General features: G+C 42.8%; 1 protein-coding gene across 7 annotated transcripts in view; it reads left to right on the top strand.

Moving 5' to 3' along the window:
• CTCF (CCCTC-binding factor) overlaps positions 1-16,928 on the top strand; it is a 34,966-nt gene that overhangs the window by 14,159 nt on the left and 3,879 nt on the right. For 4 of the 7 annotated variants that reach the window (XM_084215369.1, XM_084215370.1, XM_084215371.1 and 1 more), the window contains 8 exons: positions 6,535-7,327; positions 7,958-8,128; positions 8,753-8,886; positions 10,188-10,308; positions 11,093-11,242; positions 12,548-12,708; positions 13,401-13,583; positions 13,980-14,115. In XM_084215369.1, the coding sequence (XP_084071495.1) occupies positions 6,535-7,327; positions 7,958-8,128; positions 8,753-8,886; positions 10,188-10,308; positions 11,093-11,242; positions 12,548-12,708; positions 13,401-13,583; positions 13,980-14,115 (1,849 nt within the window). The remainder of the gene's footprint in view (positions 1-6,534; positions 7,328-7,957; positions 8,129-8,752; positions 8,887-10,187; positions 10,309-11,092; positions 11,243-12,547; positions 12,709-13,400; positions 13,584-13,979; positions 14,116-16,928) is intronic. The other 3 variants (XM_084215372.1, XM_084215375.1, XM_084215373.1) reach the window with 1 other exon arrangement.

A 16,928-nucleotide genomic window follows, 5' to 3' on the forward strand; every position in this document is an offset into this window, starting at 1 on the left:
GTCTTGCAGGAGCTCCCTGAGTTTCTGATCAAAGTGAAAGGTCAGCTTTATTCTGAGTAATTGCAGGAGATCACAGGTGTGTGCTGCTTGCTGACTGAAAAATAGGGGCCAGTGCTGAATGAAGCTTCTCATTGCTTTGTGTCGTTTCATGAGACGTGATGAAATTGGAAAGAGCTTTGCTGGGATCCCCTGGGCAGCAGTAGCAACCAGGAAGATTTCTTCTGTAGGTTACAGGAGGAACAGAGAAAAGAAAAGGGGAAGTAGAGAAATGGCACACGATGCATTTTGATTCTAACAGTGCATCAAGCTGGCTGTGGGTGAGGAATGTCTTGTAGCAAGGGACTGGCTTGGCTGTGCCCTTGGGAGTTTGTAGGGGGCGAAGGTAAAGATCACCTTTGATAACATCTGGGCCAAATTAGTTCTCAGTTGAATTCATTATGGTGAATTATTCTGTCAGTGTGAAGGAAAAAGCTGAGAGCAGCTCTTTGGACAGAGTGCTGTGTTTAGCTGTCTTACAGAGACCATGAAACTATTACACAGGTTAAAAATCTGGTCTCCTGTCTTGTTAGTAAGGAAAAAGTGAATTTCTGTAGATGTCAGTTTAGTGTAGGGATCCACTTAAAAGCTTGAATCACTCCCTAGAACAATGTGCTCTTCTTTCCCTATTTAGACCAACCTCCTAGCACAGACACCTTGGTTAGGTAATCACCAACACTGACTGTCTTCTCTGATCCTTTCACAGGGTCAGCACTCAAGGAAACCATCATTCTACAACTCTGCATTTTCCAATTGCAGCTCTCATTCCCATAGCTGGTATATGTATTTCTTGGGGCATAATCTTGACAGGCCCCTTTTCATGCAGAGGAACAGCAAAGATGTTTATTAACCTGTGGTGAAGTTTGCTTTTTTACTTCTAGCTTTCTTGCTTTTCCTTATACCCTCCAAGATGCTGAAATATTTCTCAGATTAATTGCTTAATAGTGAGTTAATGAGACTACCTTTTTTTTTTTTTCATTTAAAGCTGCAGTAAATGTTTGTCCATTTTACTCCTCTTGTTTGCTTTCAGTACCAGTGTTGTAAGTGGCAAGGAGGAAATGAGAAAACAGCTGGAGATGGGCGTAGCAGTCATAACCAGTGAATATGGAAATGATTGCAGTAGCCAAATGAAAGCCTTAAGCTTTTACAGTGAAAGAAATTTACCCAATGTTTTAGTTTCTCCTGTAGGTAGGGTGTAACTCTTTGGTGTTTTGCATGTGAAAGGCACTGCTGGCCTGTTTGGATGTGTGTCTGTCTGCTTTAGACTAAGCTCAGGCCATGTTCATCTCTTATCAGGGTAGCTCTTCTGGAGGAAATGGAAAGGCTGCCTACCTGTTAAAGTGCCTTATCTTGGGCTGTGCTTAGCTGGGAGACTTTTTCAGGGAAAAGATACAGCTGTTTCATGGTGGGAAGGAGAATGGCCAAGCACTCCTGCAGTTAATCTGCATCTGCTCATGCCCTAAAATACTTACACAGAAATGTGTGGACTGCAAGCAGGGGAGAAAAAAATCTCTTGTCTATAAACCCTGTTGGATATGGGGTTTTTTTTCAGTCTTTCTCTTGCTTTAAGTGGCCATATACAGTGCATAACTGCAGACTCCTAGTTGAAGTTTTTGTTTATTCCTTTATTCAGCTTTCAAAAGGATTCTCAGGGAATGCAGGAGAAACCTAAGTGTCCCATGTTTTACATTAGGCTTTATTTCCACTCCCATGTAATTTTTAATAAGTGGCTAATCTACAAGTGTCAAAGCCATGTCAGTTTTTGAGTGGGATCTCTATGTAGATTGACTTGAATTCAAGGCCTGAATATGCTGCAAGGTGATAGGGTTGTTTGCACTAATGTAGCTGCTGATACTTTCCATTATTTTATGAATATCAAAAATTTACTGACAGCATTTGGCTTCATTGTTTTTATTGGAGTTTTAATTTTTTTTTCTCAAGTTAAGTGCATATTACAGCATTAAATGTGTAACATTTAGTGTATGACATTTCTTAATTGCATTAGTCTCCCAGCAGTTTTTACTGAGGCTGTGCCTTATTTGGCAAAAATAAATATTTTTGTGTAATTTGGTACGTGAAACTTGATGCAGTTCAGGGTTCCTTAATTTTAACGTGCCTGAGAGGCAGACAAATGCTTCTTTGATAGCAGCTTTATTATAAATAGTGCCAGTAAAAAAAATAGGCACTGGCACTAGCCATCCCTGCCTCTGAGTTTGTACTTTCTACATTGACAATGACAGCAAGTTGTTTTTAGTGCTTCTACAATTCCCTTCAATACCTAAAGGGGCTTCAAAAGAGCTGGAGAGGGACTTTGGACAAGGGCATGGAGCAACAGGACAAGGGGGAATGGCTTCCTACTGACACAGGGCATGGTTAGATTGGATATTGGGAAGAAAGTGAGCATATCTGGGCTGAGACTCTCCTGTGCTGTAGTCAGCAGGACAGCTGGCACTAAATTACTTTCAAGCAACCTTTTGGTTCCTTTCATTGGAATGACGTGTCAGTTGTATGAAGCGCACAGCACTTTGTATTTCTGCTTGTTCCAGCTTTTTAGATGGGCTGTCCATGAGCTGTCTGAGGAAGCTTAGGTCTGTTGTTTGGATGTCACAGCTCCTTACCTGGCTAATTGGATTGTGACAGTGCACTGAGCTGTTTGGTGTCGCAGTGTCTCTCAGTAGAGCCTGCTGGGTGAGCCCATATGTAAAGGCTGGCTTGAGCTATTAGTGGGAATTGTGCTTTCAGATCTTTGATTTCTTTTTTGGTCATTCTCCTTATTGTGGAATATTTTTCTCTTTTGCTTTTTTTTCAGTCTTGATTTACGGCATCTTTTAACCTGCTGCTTTGTTTTCCTTTTTAGATTCAGTCATTGTGGAACCGAGCTGTTGGTGTAAGGTAGCAGTAACTGGTAGGAAGAGAGCTGGAGACAAAAGCCAGAAATAAAAAGTTGAGAGAAACTCTGCAGTTTTTATTCCTAGTGTTCTGCTATAATGGTCATAGTTGTAGCAAATGGCACATGTCCTCCAATAAATACAAAACCTGCCTGTGAGACTCACTTTGAAAAAGGAGAATTAGGGTTAAGAAAAAAAATTAAGTAAAAGAAGTAGCAAATTGTTCAAGACAGAGTGATTGAGCAGTGGCTTGGACAGCCAGTGCAAAGCTTGCTGCAGCAGAAATGGAGTCTTTACAGAGAGCTTGTTTAATTGGAAGCACCCATACATTTTTCTCTCAAGTTTAGAGTACATCCTGTGTCCCCACCCTGCAGTTGAAGAATTTTGAAATTCGTAAATCCACACTTCTTCAGAGGAAATCTCAGCAGTTTCCTGAGATTTTTGGGCTATCCAAAGCATCAAGTGAAATGGCTCCTGTACATTTCTGTAATTTTATATGTTACTGTGACATTCAGTATATTGTGACATTTCCCCTGTGGCAAGAGTTTGGTTTAGAACCAGACATTTTCAGATGCACTGACTTGGATGGAAAGGAGTATAGTGGATACTTAGGAATAGGCAGGAGTGAATGCTGATCCATGTGCTGAGTGTTGGAGGCCAGGGAATCTGGGTCAGGATGCAGCAGCAGGCAGGGACAGTGGAAGTGGCAGTGTCAGGATGCAGCATGTACTGGGACAGTGGAAAGGGGCAGGCAGGAATAGAGAGGTGACATGGAGGTGGCGTGGGCAGGGGACAGTGGAAGTGGTGGGCAGGGATGAAGGTGGCAGGGTCAGGGTGCAGTGGCAGGCAGGGATGGGGGTGACACGGAGGTGGCAGGCAGGGATGGAGGCGACACGGAGGTGGCAGGCAGGGATGGGGGTGACATGGAGGTGGCAGGCAGGGATGGGGGTGACAGGGAGGTGGCAGGCAGGGATGGAGGAGGCGGCCCCAGCCCCGGTGCAATGCCGCGTCTCGCCGCTCGGGGGCAGCCGTGCCCCGCCGTGTAAGCCCTGATAGCCGCGCGGCAGGAAACGGGGTGAGAGGTGACAGAGGGACAGTGGCAGTGGCGGGGTCTGAGATTCTTTACCGGACGGCTGTAAGAATCCATCCATCCCTTTCACACAGGTACACCCCCACTGTGAGTGCCTTTAACCTGAGTCTTGCTGCAGGCATTTCCTTGGTGTCCCTGTACACCTGCATTCCTAGACTGGCAAACTTCCTGACAATGTGAGCCAAAGTCTTTGTGTATGCCAGTGTCCTGTTCCTTAGTGGAGATAGGATTTTCTGCCTTACAAGTCAGAAGTGGTGCCTTCCTACTACTCTACTATAGAATCATAGAGGACACTGGCAAATTTTGCCCTTTTGGCTTGCTTTCAGGTGACTTAGCAATGTTGCTACCAACTGATATTGACAGTGAATGTGAAGGTCCTTGTGAGGGCTCCACCTCTGCTCAGAGCTGCCTGTGTTTGTATCAAGGTTGCAAACCTCTGATCGGCACCGAAGTTGCATTAGCTTTGCAGATGGACTTCTGCCATTTTTTCCCTCCAACTTACATATTTTATTACCTCCTTGCCCATTTGCCATATTTTTATATGTTGTTTAGCTATGTCTTTCCTTTTTTTGTTCAGACACTTTTGGTCACCTGGAAGGTTTTCTCTCTGCAAATACTTAGGATAATTGTAAAACACTTTTGCAGTTGCTATAGGCCAAAGACCTGCTCTGTTCTGATTGCCTGCTGTCTGGTCATCATCTCGTGTACTTCAGCTGTTAGTCCATATGGATTTGCTCCGACTTGAAAAGCTGACGGGTGGTGAAGGAAGGGAGAGGCGGGATCCCTGCAGGGAGTGCGCATGAAGCCATATGTCGCTATTCCTGGGTATCTGGTGCCCTCTGGAGACTGTGACTGCCCACGACATCACCAGTGTCAAGACACCATGCTAATTTATGTCCCTTGTCCGGGCAGGCTGAAGAACAAGATGAGCTGTATTGTTTTTACAGCAGAAGTGGATGATACTAGAAAAGACAGTAGAGTAAAAGCAAGAACTCTCTAAAAATAATAGCAATTACATGTCTTGTAATTTTTAAAGCTGATGGAGACTTTAGCTGTGCTTCATGTTTGTCTTGTGTATAATCAAAATTGAGTACACAAGATTAAGTGTAGATATTTGAAAATAGTATGGGGATTTTAAAGTGTCGAGTTAGCAAGGAAGATTAAATATTTATATTAATTCACTTAGCTGGTCTGAGAGGCCAGTCAGTCTAATGGAGAAATAGAGAAGTCTCTTAGCAAATCTGGAACTGGATTCAGGATTTTTTCACAGGCTTAGTAAGGAAGCTGGCTTTTTTGTCACTTTCTTCTTACCCAAAATTGACCCTGGTACCTTTTTAATGCTTAATGAGGGGTATAAGAAATGGTATCCTGATGCAGGGAAGGGGTTTGGTGTGGTTAGGGACCTCTTATTTTCGCAAAGTAAACCATCTGGAACAAAGACAGATTTACAAAATGCTCCTTTACTATTATTTTATTCCTTTCATTTGCAAAAAAGCTGCAAAATGATAATTTTAGCTCTTATTACTCTTGAAATAACCTTCCTGCATAACGAGAATACAGGAGTTTAGTATTTTTCCCCAACTGCAGTGAAGAACACTGTGTGATCTGAGGAGGCACAAAACTTCAGTGTTATGTTTGCGTGCAGCTACTGTCAGAGTTACATGCTGAACTCTGAGTTCAAGTGCTGAACTTCTGTGTTGCTGTTTGTTTGTGACTGTATGGATGGGTTTAACACAGGTGTCATGAGATCCTTGGAGTCCAACCAGCTCAGAGTCCACATCATTTACACTGAAATAAGATTTCACCTGAGCTGTGTCTCCTGCTATGGCTCATTCAGCTGAGGAGGGAGTGCACAGTGCATCTTCAGATCCACTCAGGGCCCAGCAGTGCCAGAGGTGGGAACAGGAATTGAACTCCAGGCTGGTGACAAGAGACATGTTTGCCTAACTCTTTTATGTCCTTATGTTCTTCAGTGGAGTTTAGACTTGAAGTAATAGTAGTTTGGTATTAAATAAGTGCAGCTTATGTTCTTGTGCTTAATTCTTAGTGCCTTTTCCTGGAAAAGTTCTGCAGATCTCAAATGTAACACTTTCTTTAAGGTTGGCTTTTTGTTTTTAACAGTGTGGCTTTAAAATTTATAGCCAGAGACTGCCTCTGATACTGCTAAGTTATGTGAAATGATTAAACAAGGTCAGTAAGGAATAATACTACTGTGCATCTTACTGGTGGGATTTGTGGTCTTTGAGAAACGGGAACATGCGTATCACTTAATCTCTCTTCCTTGTTTTCCTTCCTTTCAAGAAGCTGATACAGTTGTCTCACTGCAGGCAGCGTTCTGTGATTGCCTTGGTTTGCAGTGTGATGGGCTTGTGGAGAACTACAGCTCTCAGCTCCTGTTTTCTGAATATGTTTGGGATGAGTTGGGTGTTTCCAGTTGGGCAACTTGTCCTTCTGTGGGGTTTGTGCAGTTGTTAGGCACGCATTGGATGGTGTGCAGCATTCATTCTCTTGTTTTTACAGCAGGAAGGTGAAATGGAAGGTGAGGCAGTCGACGCTATCGTGGAGGAATCAGAAACTTTCATTAAGGGAAAAGAGAGGAAAACCTATCAAAGACGCCGTGAAGGTGGGCAAGAGGATGATGCTTGCCATATACCACCAAACCAAGCAGATGGAAGTGAAGTGGTGCAGGATGTCAGCAGTGGGGTGCAGATGGTGATGATGGATCAGCTGGATCCAACTCTTCTTCAAATGAAGACCGAAGTAATGGAAGGTGCAGTGCCTCAAGAAACTGAGGCTACTGTGGATGACACGCAGATCATAACACTTCAGGTTGTTAACATGGAAGAGCAGCCTATAAACCTTGGTGAGCTTCAACTGGTCCAAGTACCTGTACCAGTGACTGTACCTGTTGCCACCACATCTGTGGAAGAACTGCAGGGAGCTTATGAAAATGAGGTTTCCAAAGGAGGCCTGCAGGAGGGGGAACCCATGATCTGTCACACTCTCCCTTTACCAGAAGGCTTCCAAGTTGTGAAAGTGGGTGCAAACGGTGAGGTGGAGACACTGGAACAAGGTGAACTTCAGCCACAGGAAGATCCCAATTGGCAAAAAGATCCAGACTATCAGCCACCAGCCAAAAAAACAAAGAAAAACAAAAAGAGTAAGCTTCGCTACACTGAGGAAGGCAAAGATGTGGATGTCTCTGTATATGACTTTGAAGAGGAGCAGCAGGAGGGTTTGTTGTCCGAGGTTAATGCAGAAAAGGTGGTGGGCAATATGAAGCCACCAAAACCAACAAAAATTAAAAAGAAAGGTAAGTTCCCCATCTGCAAATGGATTTTGAAAATGCTTTTGTTGTGGTGATTGCCGTGTGACTGAGGTGAATGAATACGTGCAAGTGGGAGGAGGGCAGACATGCCCAATGCTGCTTGCTCACAATGTAATAATGCTTGACTGCAGTGTTTCTGGGGTACACCTCCCTTCTCCTCTATATAGGCTGACAGGGAGATCATTTTCCACAAGTATGATACTGTGGCATTAACGTTCTCATACAACTGTGACTGAAAAGATTGTTCTCTTTGCTGTACTGTACATGTAACAGTTTGTGTGCATGTTTTACATCAGGAGCCAATGGTATCATTAATTCTGTGGGCTTTTTTATAACCAATTGCTGGGTAAGGTAGATGGTGCAAAATACAGTAATAACTATGTTTGATTTTTGTTAAAACTGTAAGTTAAGGAACCCTTTTTAGAGTGCAGAAGGAACATTAAGTGCTGGCATACCAGTGAAAATTGAATCCAAACCAGCCACAGGCAATGCAGTTGGATTTAGTGGTGCATGGTGGTTCCTTGCAGTAGTTATACCCCCAAGAATCTTTCCTCTTATATTACACAGTAGACCACAGTACTGTCAAAGACTAAAGATTATTTCTTTCATGATCAGGTGTAAAGAAGACATTCCAGTGCGAGCTGTGCAGTTACACCTGTCCGCGCCGTTCCAACCTGGACCGCCACATGAAAAGCCACACCGATGAAAGACCACACAAGTGCCATCTCTGTGGCAGGGCTTTCCGGACAGTCACATTGCTGAGGAACCACCTCAACACTCACACAGGTACTCCTGGTTTTGTATGCATTGTGTTTATAGGGTCTGCTCTGCCATCAGAACAAGGTTGAAGGTAGACTGTTGTTTTCCTACTTTCTCTTCTGGAGCAAGCTAAAAAAGAGGAAATGGCATAGTTGTTTTCTGCCTGGCCAGGTCAGGTGCAGAGCTTATCCTTTTCACAGGTACAAAATTGATCTTGGGCTTGATCTCAAGTTACTGAAGTTACAGAAATATTCTCTTTGCCTATACTCATGTTTTCAGCTTGTTGTGCCTTACTGCCAAAGAAAAAAGTATAATTCATAATCCCTCATTTTCTCTGCTTACTAAACTTATGTCGTCTGACTAGCTGGTGTCTAATGTGTAAACAACCAAGTGGTACAAAAATAAAGGAGTCTATTTCCTCACTGAAATTATATTAATTCTCTAAGATCTTAAATCTATTAGTTATTTATACAAAACCTCCGACTTTTGTGCATTCTGTTGTTCTAATTTAATCTTTCAGAACATGAAAGCAGTGTTGCTAATTCACTTCAAAAAACAAACAAAAAAAAATCCACAACCAGTGCTGCCCCATGTTTTCTTTTGTCACTAAATCTCTGTGTCACTGTCTCCTGTCTTGCTGCACACCATCAGGTACTCGCCCTCACAAGTGCCCAGACTGCGACATGGCCTTTGTGACCAGTGGAGAGTTGGTTCGGCATCGCCGCTACAAACACACCCACGAGAAACCATTCAAATGTTCCATGTGTGACTATGCCAGTGTGGAGGTATGGGACTTGTTACAGTGCTGACTGCTTCCTTGTGCACTTCAAAGCTTCTTCACCATCTGTTACAAACTCTGTTCTTAGGCATTTCCTCTTTGGCCATTTGGTTGAAAGGCTCTGGGAAAAAGAAATTATAAATCAGGGCTGCTCTTGGAAGCAAATGGTGGGGTTTCCTCAGTGAATCAGAAAGCAGTTTGAGATCACACACAGAAATTCTAGATGATACCCATTTCCTCTTTGGAAACAATAGTTGTCACAGTTTCTTAAATGATTTGTCCTTTAAGCTGATTGCAGGAATTGTAGTGTGCTTCATGTTGAAGGAGACAGACATTTCCTGCTGCAGTGGGATGTCCTTTCAGTCCACAGTGCTCTCCCATTTTAGAAATACGCATTCTGCACATCATCTGTTTATGCCATGAAGGTGTCTGTAGCTAAAACTAATGAGTCTTTGTCTCAGTATTGGTGAAAAGCAGCTTTGCTAATGTTAGATGATAGCTTAATTTGCCTGAGCAGATTAGACATTCTTGAATGCCTTCACTCCATGCAATATTGTTAGATATTTTATTGGACAGCTTTTATACTGTGAAAGGAAATTTGAGCCAGATGATGAGCTACATAATTTTAAAAAAATAGGATGTCTGCAGTGGAAGAAGGCTATAGTGGGAAAGCTGGTGCAGGGGCTTCAGGGTTTTTTTTCCCCCTGCCCACGCTATGCCTGCAGTGCTGTCACTTCAGGTCCTGTGGTTTGAGTGCTGAATAAGTTATGTTGCAGAGGTTTTCATCGTATAAATTAGGAAAGAATAACCATGTTGGTCCTTATGAGGTCATGCTGCTTTTTGTAGGCATAAGTTGGTGATTAAGCAGCATGATCAGGCTGGAGTAGAAAATGCCATACTGCTGGTGTTCTTGCTTTGAGCTGGGTTTGTATCTTCTAAATAAAAGTGTGAGGAGAAAAGAATTGCGTTTTCCCACACCACTTCCATATGTCTCTCCAGGATATTTTAAAATTTTAGGGTGTCTTTAGATGCTGAGATGGTCAATAACAGTAAGGTGAGCACAGAGTCTATAAAGGCCTCATTGAGTGTGGGAACAAGCATCAGGCAAGACGGAGTGAAGCTGGGAGGCGAGGTAGAGTGGGCAGGAGCAAGTGGCTGCGTGCAATGGGAAAATGGCACTGAAATGTGCTTGTTTGGTTTTGTGCATAAGTAAATATAAACTGCCTTAAACTCTTGACTGGTTTCTTGTGCTTTTGGCAATCTGGCCTGCTCATCTGTGCTAACTTCAGTCTTGCCCTTGGCTTCCAGGTTAGCAAATTGAAACGCCACATCCGCTCGCACACCGGGGAGCGCCCGTTCCAGTGCAGCCTGTGCAGCTATGCCAGCAGAGACACCTACAAACTGAAGAGGCACATGAGGACCCACTCCGGTACTGATGCCATGTTCTCTTAGTGTCAGGGTGCTGAGGCTGCAGTGTCTGCTGACGCACAGCAAACAAATATATCGTGTAGTTTAATATAAAACTTTAATAAAGTGTGTAGCTGAAGAGAATGCACCATGTTTTGTAAGCACTTGTAAATTTAAAACCAGGTTCAATTACTTCTCTGAGAAATGAGCTTGGCAGATTCTGATTTCTAGTTTGACTGTGAGGTGATAAAATGCAGGCACCTCTAGTATGAACAGAAGAAACTACTTCTGTTTGCAGTGTTACAGCTGAAGAGTAGAGCCATTTGTAGTTTCATGCTTCAGTGCATTTTTAAAAGCATCTCATGCATGTTAGTTCATAAAGATGCTAATTTTTTCTTCAATATAAATAGGGATGATTTTAGCACAGAATGTTAATGCAATGCCAAATTAATCATATTGCTAAAATTGAAGGGGAGAAATATGTCCTTTTATGTATACATGAACATCAGAACCTCCATCCCAAAAAATCTGATGTCACTTGCTCTCTTCTGGCAGCATGTAGGTCTTGCCTGTATTTCTCAGAGTAAGAATAATTTAACTTCCTTAAGGATTGAACTTTAATTTCTTTGTAGAAAGACACTTAGTGGAGCTATAACTTGCAGAGAAAGATGTTATTGAGCGCTTCATACAATTACAATTTCTGTTGTCTAGCTGTGTGTTGCAAGTTTCTGGGAGGTTCGGGGCTTCTTGGTGAGATTTCTTTTTGATAAAAGTACTTTTTCTATTTTTCCCTTTTGTTCCTGAAGGAGAGAAGCCATATGAATGTTACATCTGCCATGCTCGCTTCACTCAGAGCGGTACCATGAAGATGCACATTTTGCAGAAGCACACGGAGAATGTGGCCAAATTCCACTGTCCTCACTGTGATACTGTTATAGCGAGAAAGAGTGACCTGGGTACGTGTCTCCCAAACGTGGCCATTTGCTGAAGATGGTACAAAACTTCCCAGAATTAGAGTTCACATAACCCAACTGCTCTTAGCCCAGTACCCAGCCTGGTAACTGCACATCATGAAGCACAGCTTCACATATGGGGCTGGTAAAACACACCTTTAGCTTACCATAGCTGCTGCAAGTTAGAACAATTTTCAGTTTCTTCTCGTTATTTTTTTTTTTCCCCAAGCATATAAGGTAAGTTACTGTTTGCCCATAGATGGCATTTATTGAACTTGGACTGAGCTTTCAACAGCATAAGGATTTGGGATCTGAAAAGCAAGAAGATCACTTGGCTTAACCTCCTGCACATTGGAGGCCATTAAGTTTCATGCAGAGATATTTTCATCAAGTTAAAAGTTTTGAATTAGAGCAGGTATTTAACTTTCCAGGATTTGGAGCTGTGTGCTCAAAAAGAGCCCTGAGTCCTTGCAGTAGGATATTCCTGATCTAGTGAGCAGTACCCAGTGTGATTCCAGCAGGCAAGCTCTTATGTATCTAGAAGGTGACAAACAATATCGTGCCCAGAGCAGCTGAGGGAAAGGAAGGAGCCACGATTTGGCAGAACTTTCTGTCTTTAAACAGAATTATCACCCAAGTAATGGGAAGGCAGGCTCCCTTCCAGTAAAGACAAGTGCTACAATGAGAGGCAGTTTGAGAAGAAGGCAGTTGATATCAGGAGCAAACAAGCTGACTTACAACAGAGGAAAACTGATGTTAGCTATGAAGAATTTTTCTTCTAATAATGCTTTAATCTACCCTAAGCTACCTCGTGCAGCTGTGGTATGCTCTTAGTTGGAGGATTTTAAAGAAGTGACTAAAACCTTTTGGGGATTATCTGCTGGTATCCCTGTTGCCTTCTAGTCCTGTCACTCTGACTTCTAATCCTGCAGAAAATCCTGTTTCCCCCCACTGAATTACCTGGCTTCTGGCTGTATCCAGGCAATTTAATTTAGTCTTAAACATAACAGTCCACAAGACACTTTAGTTTGACAATCATGTCATAAAATTCAAGTATCCTGAATCAGCACAGATTGCAAGTAATAACCAAATCTGGAATCCTTTGGAAAATCTTAATGGAGTTTTTCTGGGAGCTCTTTCTGTCTAGAAATGGCTCTAGTTGGTTTCACTTGCAAGTCCTTCCGGTTTTTAGTAGAATCCTAAATTCCACTGTTTTGGCTGAGCTTGGGAGGATCACTGAAGGACCATGGGTTCATCTTTCGTGCTTGGAAAGCCACGGTGGTGAAAGATTGATTCTTTTTCCTGTAGGTGTCCACTTGCGGAAGCAGCATTCCTACATTGAGCAGGGCAAGAAGTGTCGCTACTGTGACGCTGTGTTCCATGAGAGGTATGCCCTCATCCAGCATCAAAAGTCCCACAAGAACGAGAAGCGCTTCAAGTGTGACCAGTGTGATTATGCCTGCAGACAGGTAAGCTGGGGGCACTGGCACCCTTTAAGAGTGTTAGGAAAGGAGCTGAAAGTATAGGATGGAAATCTTAGCTTTTAGGTGTGACCAGATGTCACTCTAGGACATGAAATAAAAACTAAGTGGACAGTGGACTCTCCATGGTAAAAAAGAGGGAAAGTTTAATTCTGATTCCAACATTTATAGATTTCCAAAAGTGACAGTGGATTTGAGGATGACAGTGCCACCTCTCCAATGACTCTGGACAAACAAAACGGTCCATCAAATTTCTCCTCCTCCATAAAAGAATGTAAAACAATAAGTTATTTACATAAAGTGTGCAAGAAAGTTCGTTACAAGAAGGTAAACATCAGAAGGCTTAGAAGAACTTAAAAAACCGTGACAGCCAGCTGTCAAGATCAAATTAGCTCTCTAAATTTTTTTAAGGGTGTAGAGGAGACTACAAGTGGCCTTTTCTTGGTGTTATTCTGTCCTGTAGAGTAGAACTTTCTAATTCATAACCTTGACCAAGGAATAAGAGTCCATACAGGATGGGAATAGCTAGGACTGAACATGCCATCAATCAAGATGTTCTTGCATTGCTCTGGAATCATTATTTTCCTGATATTAACCATAAAATTTTGGCCTCGTTTTAGCTGAAAATTCACTTTTCTGTATCCATTTACACAAGTTTCCATTTTTCCTGTCCGTGCCAGGAGCGGCACATGGTCATGCACAAACGGACCCATACTGGAGAAAAGCCTTATGCCTGTAGCCATTGTGATAAAACCTTCCGCCAGAAGCAGCTCCTCGACATGCACTTCAAGAGATACCACGACCCCAACTTTGTCCCTGCTGCCTTTGTCTGCTCCAAGTGTGGCAAAACGTTCACTCGCAGGGTAAGGGAGTATGCTTTGAACTGGGGAGGGTTGGGATGGAATGAGATTTTTTTTTAGCTAAGAGGAGGGAAATGTTTACCCAAAAGGAAAGATGGGTGACGTACAGGGTAAAATATGAATCTATTAATAGAGCCTTTCTATTTAAGAGGGAAAGAGAGGAGAGAGAATTGAGAATTGGTACCAACAAACATTAGCATTCACATCTAATGGAAATGCAGCTTAATTCATAAAGTTAATGAATGTACCCATTTCCCCTGAAGAATCTCTCTTAAAAAAAAAAAAAAGTAAAAGGCATAATTACCAGAAATGTGTTTGAAAATACAGAGCCAAAATGTCTGATCTTGAATCCAATGCATGTTTTAACTTTTCTTGTGTTTTTGATCTTTCACTGAGTAGAACACAATGGCCAGACATGCTGATAACTGCTCTGGCCTAGATGGTGGGGAAGGAGAGAATGGAGGAGAGACAAAGAAAGGCAAACGTGGCCGAAAGAGAAAGATGCGTTCTAAGAAAGAAGATTCTTCTGATAGTGGTAAGAACAGCTCGGTACCTTCTGAGAGTTACAGGTCTGTGATTCACTGTGTGTGTTAGCTGCTGGTTTGCCAGTTCTGCAGGTTTCTTCTGGCACTTGAAAGAGTCTTGTCTGGTTGGCATACACAGAATATGGTGATACATGGCCAAGTACAGAGGGATGTACTGCCTGTAAGGGATAATATAGAGCCTGCTGTCCCAGGCCTGTTCCAAGAGAGTAGTTTAAAAAACACTGACACCCCTTGTGTCAGCTGTGCCATTCCTGCCCTGCCTGTGTGGGAAACTCTCTGGTAGTTTTTTTCAGAGTCCCAAAAGAGTCTGCGTGGTTCTGCAGTGCATTGCTATGAAATGTTACTTGATCATTCTTCAGCATTACTGGGTGGCATGTCCAGACAATTCCACCACTGAATAGTCTGGCTACTTCTGTGGAGAAAGGCTAGCAGCATCCAAGGGAGTGGTGGAAATTAATACTGTATACAAAGGAAAAACTCAGTCCTACTCCTGTCTCCTGGTAGAGGAAAAACTTCATCATGGCTTTGATGTCATCTTATTGCAGGGGTTCCATACTGTTGTCTCCTTATCACAAAAGTTCCATACCTTCTTGGTGTTTTCTCCTGGGCTGCTCCTCAGAGCACTGACTCTTTCCTCTTCACAAAGCAGCCAGCTGACTCCAGTTCCCCTCTCAACCAGCCAACCCACTCTTTTGTAGCACTCTTCTTCTCATTGGTTACAGCTATGGCCTGCTAAAGTCAGGCCTGCTCCTAATCTTTGATAACTGGCCCAGCTGCAACTCCTCAGGGGTAAGATTACTTTCTACACTATCTTCATTTTCTTATATTTTATCCCCCTACAACAGGAAGAGCCAAGTAGAGTCTCAAGACCAACCAGTTCAAAGGTGATTTTGCAGAAGGAATGTTGCTGATTAGTCTTTTATCTGGAGTGCTTTATCTAATTAATCAAGGGGTGTAGGTTGGGAGAACAGGGATATTTCTGGCTAGACAATGCATATCTGAAAATCTCACATGGCAAACAAGTTTTAGGAATGGTCTGATCAAATGATTTGCAAACCTTGATTCAAAATTATAGAAATTGATGCTTTAAACTCGTGTTTGTATAGATCTTTAGAAAAATGTATTAGGTGATTTAAGCACATTTAACTCATTGTACATTTAAAAGATGAAAAGGTAATGGAGGCAGAGTAAAATAATTGATGGAAGGTAATTCAGAATGTGGCATTCTGGAGTATTGCATTCTTAGTATCTGATTTGAAAACTTCCTGGGAGTTCAGCCTGTTCTGAAAACTTGCATTTCATTTAGTTGCTTTGGTCTGAGTTTAAAGCAGTTTTTTGTAGGGGAAGCTTGTCAAAAGTCAGGCTTTTTAATGAGCTGATGATATGCAGTGAATGATGCCAGGCTCTGTGCTGAGGGAATCCCTTCAGCCTCAGTGGAAGTGGCAAGTGTGGGTTGACCTCAGAAGTCATTTGATAGATAAGAAGAATGGACCTGGGAGAGCTGAGTAGCTGTAAGAAAGATGTGCTAATCACCTGCTTGAGGAATTGCATTATTCACTATTGTGTTTATTTGGATTTCTGCAGTTTCATGAGGTTTGGCAACTACTAAATACCTAAAAATTATGAGCAGAGCTGGGATGAAATAGACCTGTTTGTGTTAATGAAGGGGGGTGGAGGAAAGACCAAGTCGTGAATGATAGTTATGTCTCCTGGCTGGCCAGTATTAGTCAGAATGTTAATTGATGGACATTGAGTTGAGGGGACAATGTCAGGAACCTCTGAAAAGGTGGGACCTGAGAAATCCAGTAAATTCCTCTTGGGGAGTATCACTTGAGTGATTGTAAAATCATGCAGCATGTCCATGCCCCAGTGTGGGTTGGGGTTTTTCCCTTTTGTCAGATAAAAAGGAGTATCCTTGTGGCCCGTGTATTCTTGAGTGAAGCTACTCCTGTAGTGAGCAGCCTTACAAATTTGAGGGCAATCATTTTGCTGTCCAAACAATATTATTCTCTTTGACATCTCTCACTGCTTTTTGTGTGCTCTGGGTTTGCCCAGAGCATCCTGAACGTGTTGATGGGCCTCACCTATTAGGTTTAAGGAGTGTTGTGAAGAATAGAATGTAGAGCTTGAGGGGTAGGTGACTGGCTCTTGGATGCCTGTTGGGGTTCTCCTGTTTCACAGAGGTCCTGGAATGGCTGCTACGGCAATTTTACATGGGATTTACCTCTTTTATCCTCTTGCCCCTCTCTTTTCCCCACACTTCTTGAAATCACTTCATCCCCTCCCCTAAATCCTACAAATAGTCCTTTGTGATCCAAAATGGCCTTCCTCCTGCATCCCATTGTGTCCCAACCAGCAATTCCCTAACTCCCCATAGTACCAAAGGTGGTCTCAAGAGCTGCTTCCCATGATTGGGATGGGTTTCACACCCAGTCTGAAACACTGGACCCTCCTTCTGGGAGTGTTCTGGACAGGGAATTGTGAGTTTGGGCTCCCGCCTTCCATTGTGCAATGCTGTGCTCCTCTGTTGTGCAGGTGGGACTTGGATGGGCTGTTGGACCCTCTGATGGGCTTGGGAGTAGCCCAGCCAAGACTTGGTCTCCCTTGTGCTGTTATCTCTGAGCTCCTTTGTGCATGTGCAGAGTAGCTTTTACCACATAATCTAACATAATTAAATTACCTTTTGCTTTCTGAAGGACAGCTTGTTCCCTCTAAGTGAGGGTAGCAGATTAACAGTCTATGGCAGCAGCTTCTGAACAAAGGCCTTACTTGCCTTCTTTCTTAGAGCTGACTTCTTCAAATC

The sequence above is a fragment of the Fringilla coelebs genome, assembly GCF_963513975.1.
Source record: "Fringilla coelebs genome assembly, chromosome: 14".
Classification (NCBI taxonomy): domain Eukaryota; kingdom Metazoa; phylum Chordata; class Aves; order Passeriformes; family Fringillidae; genus Fringilla; species Fringilla coelebs.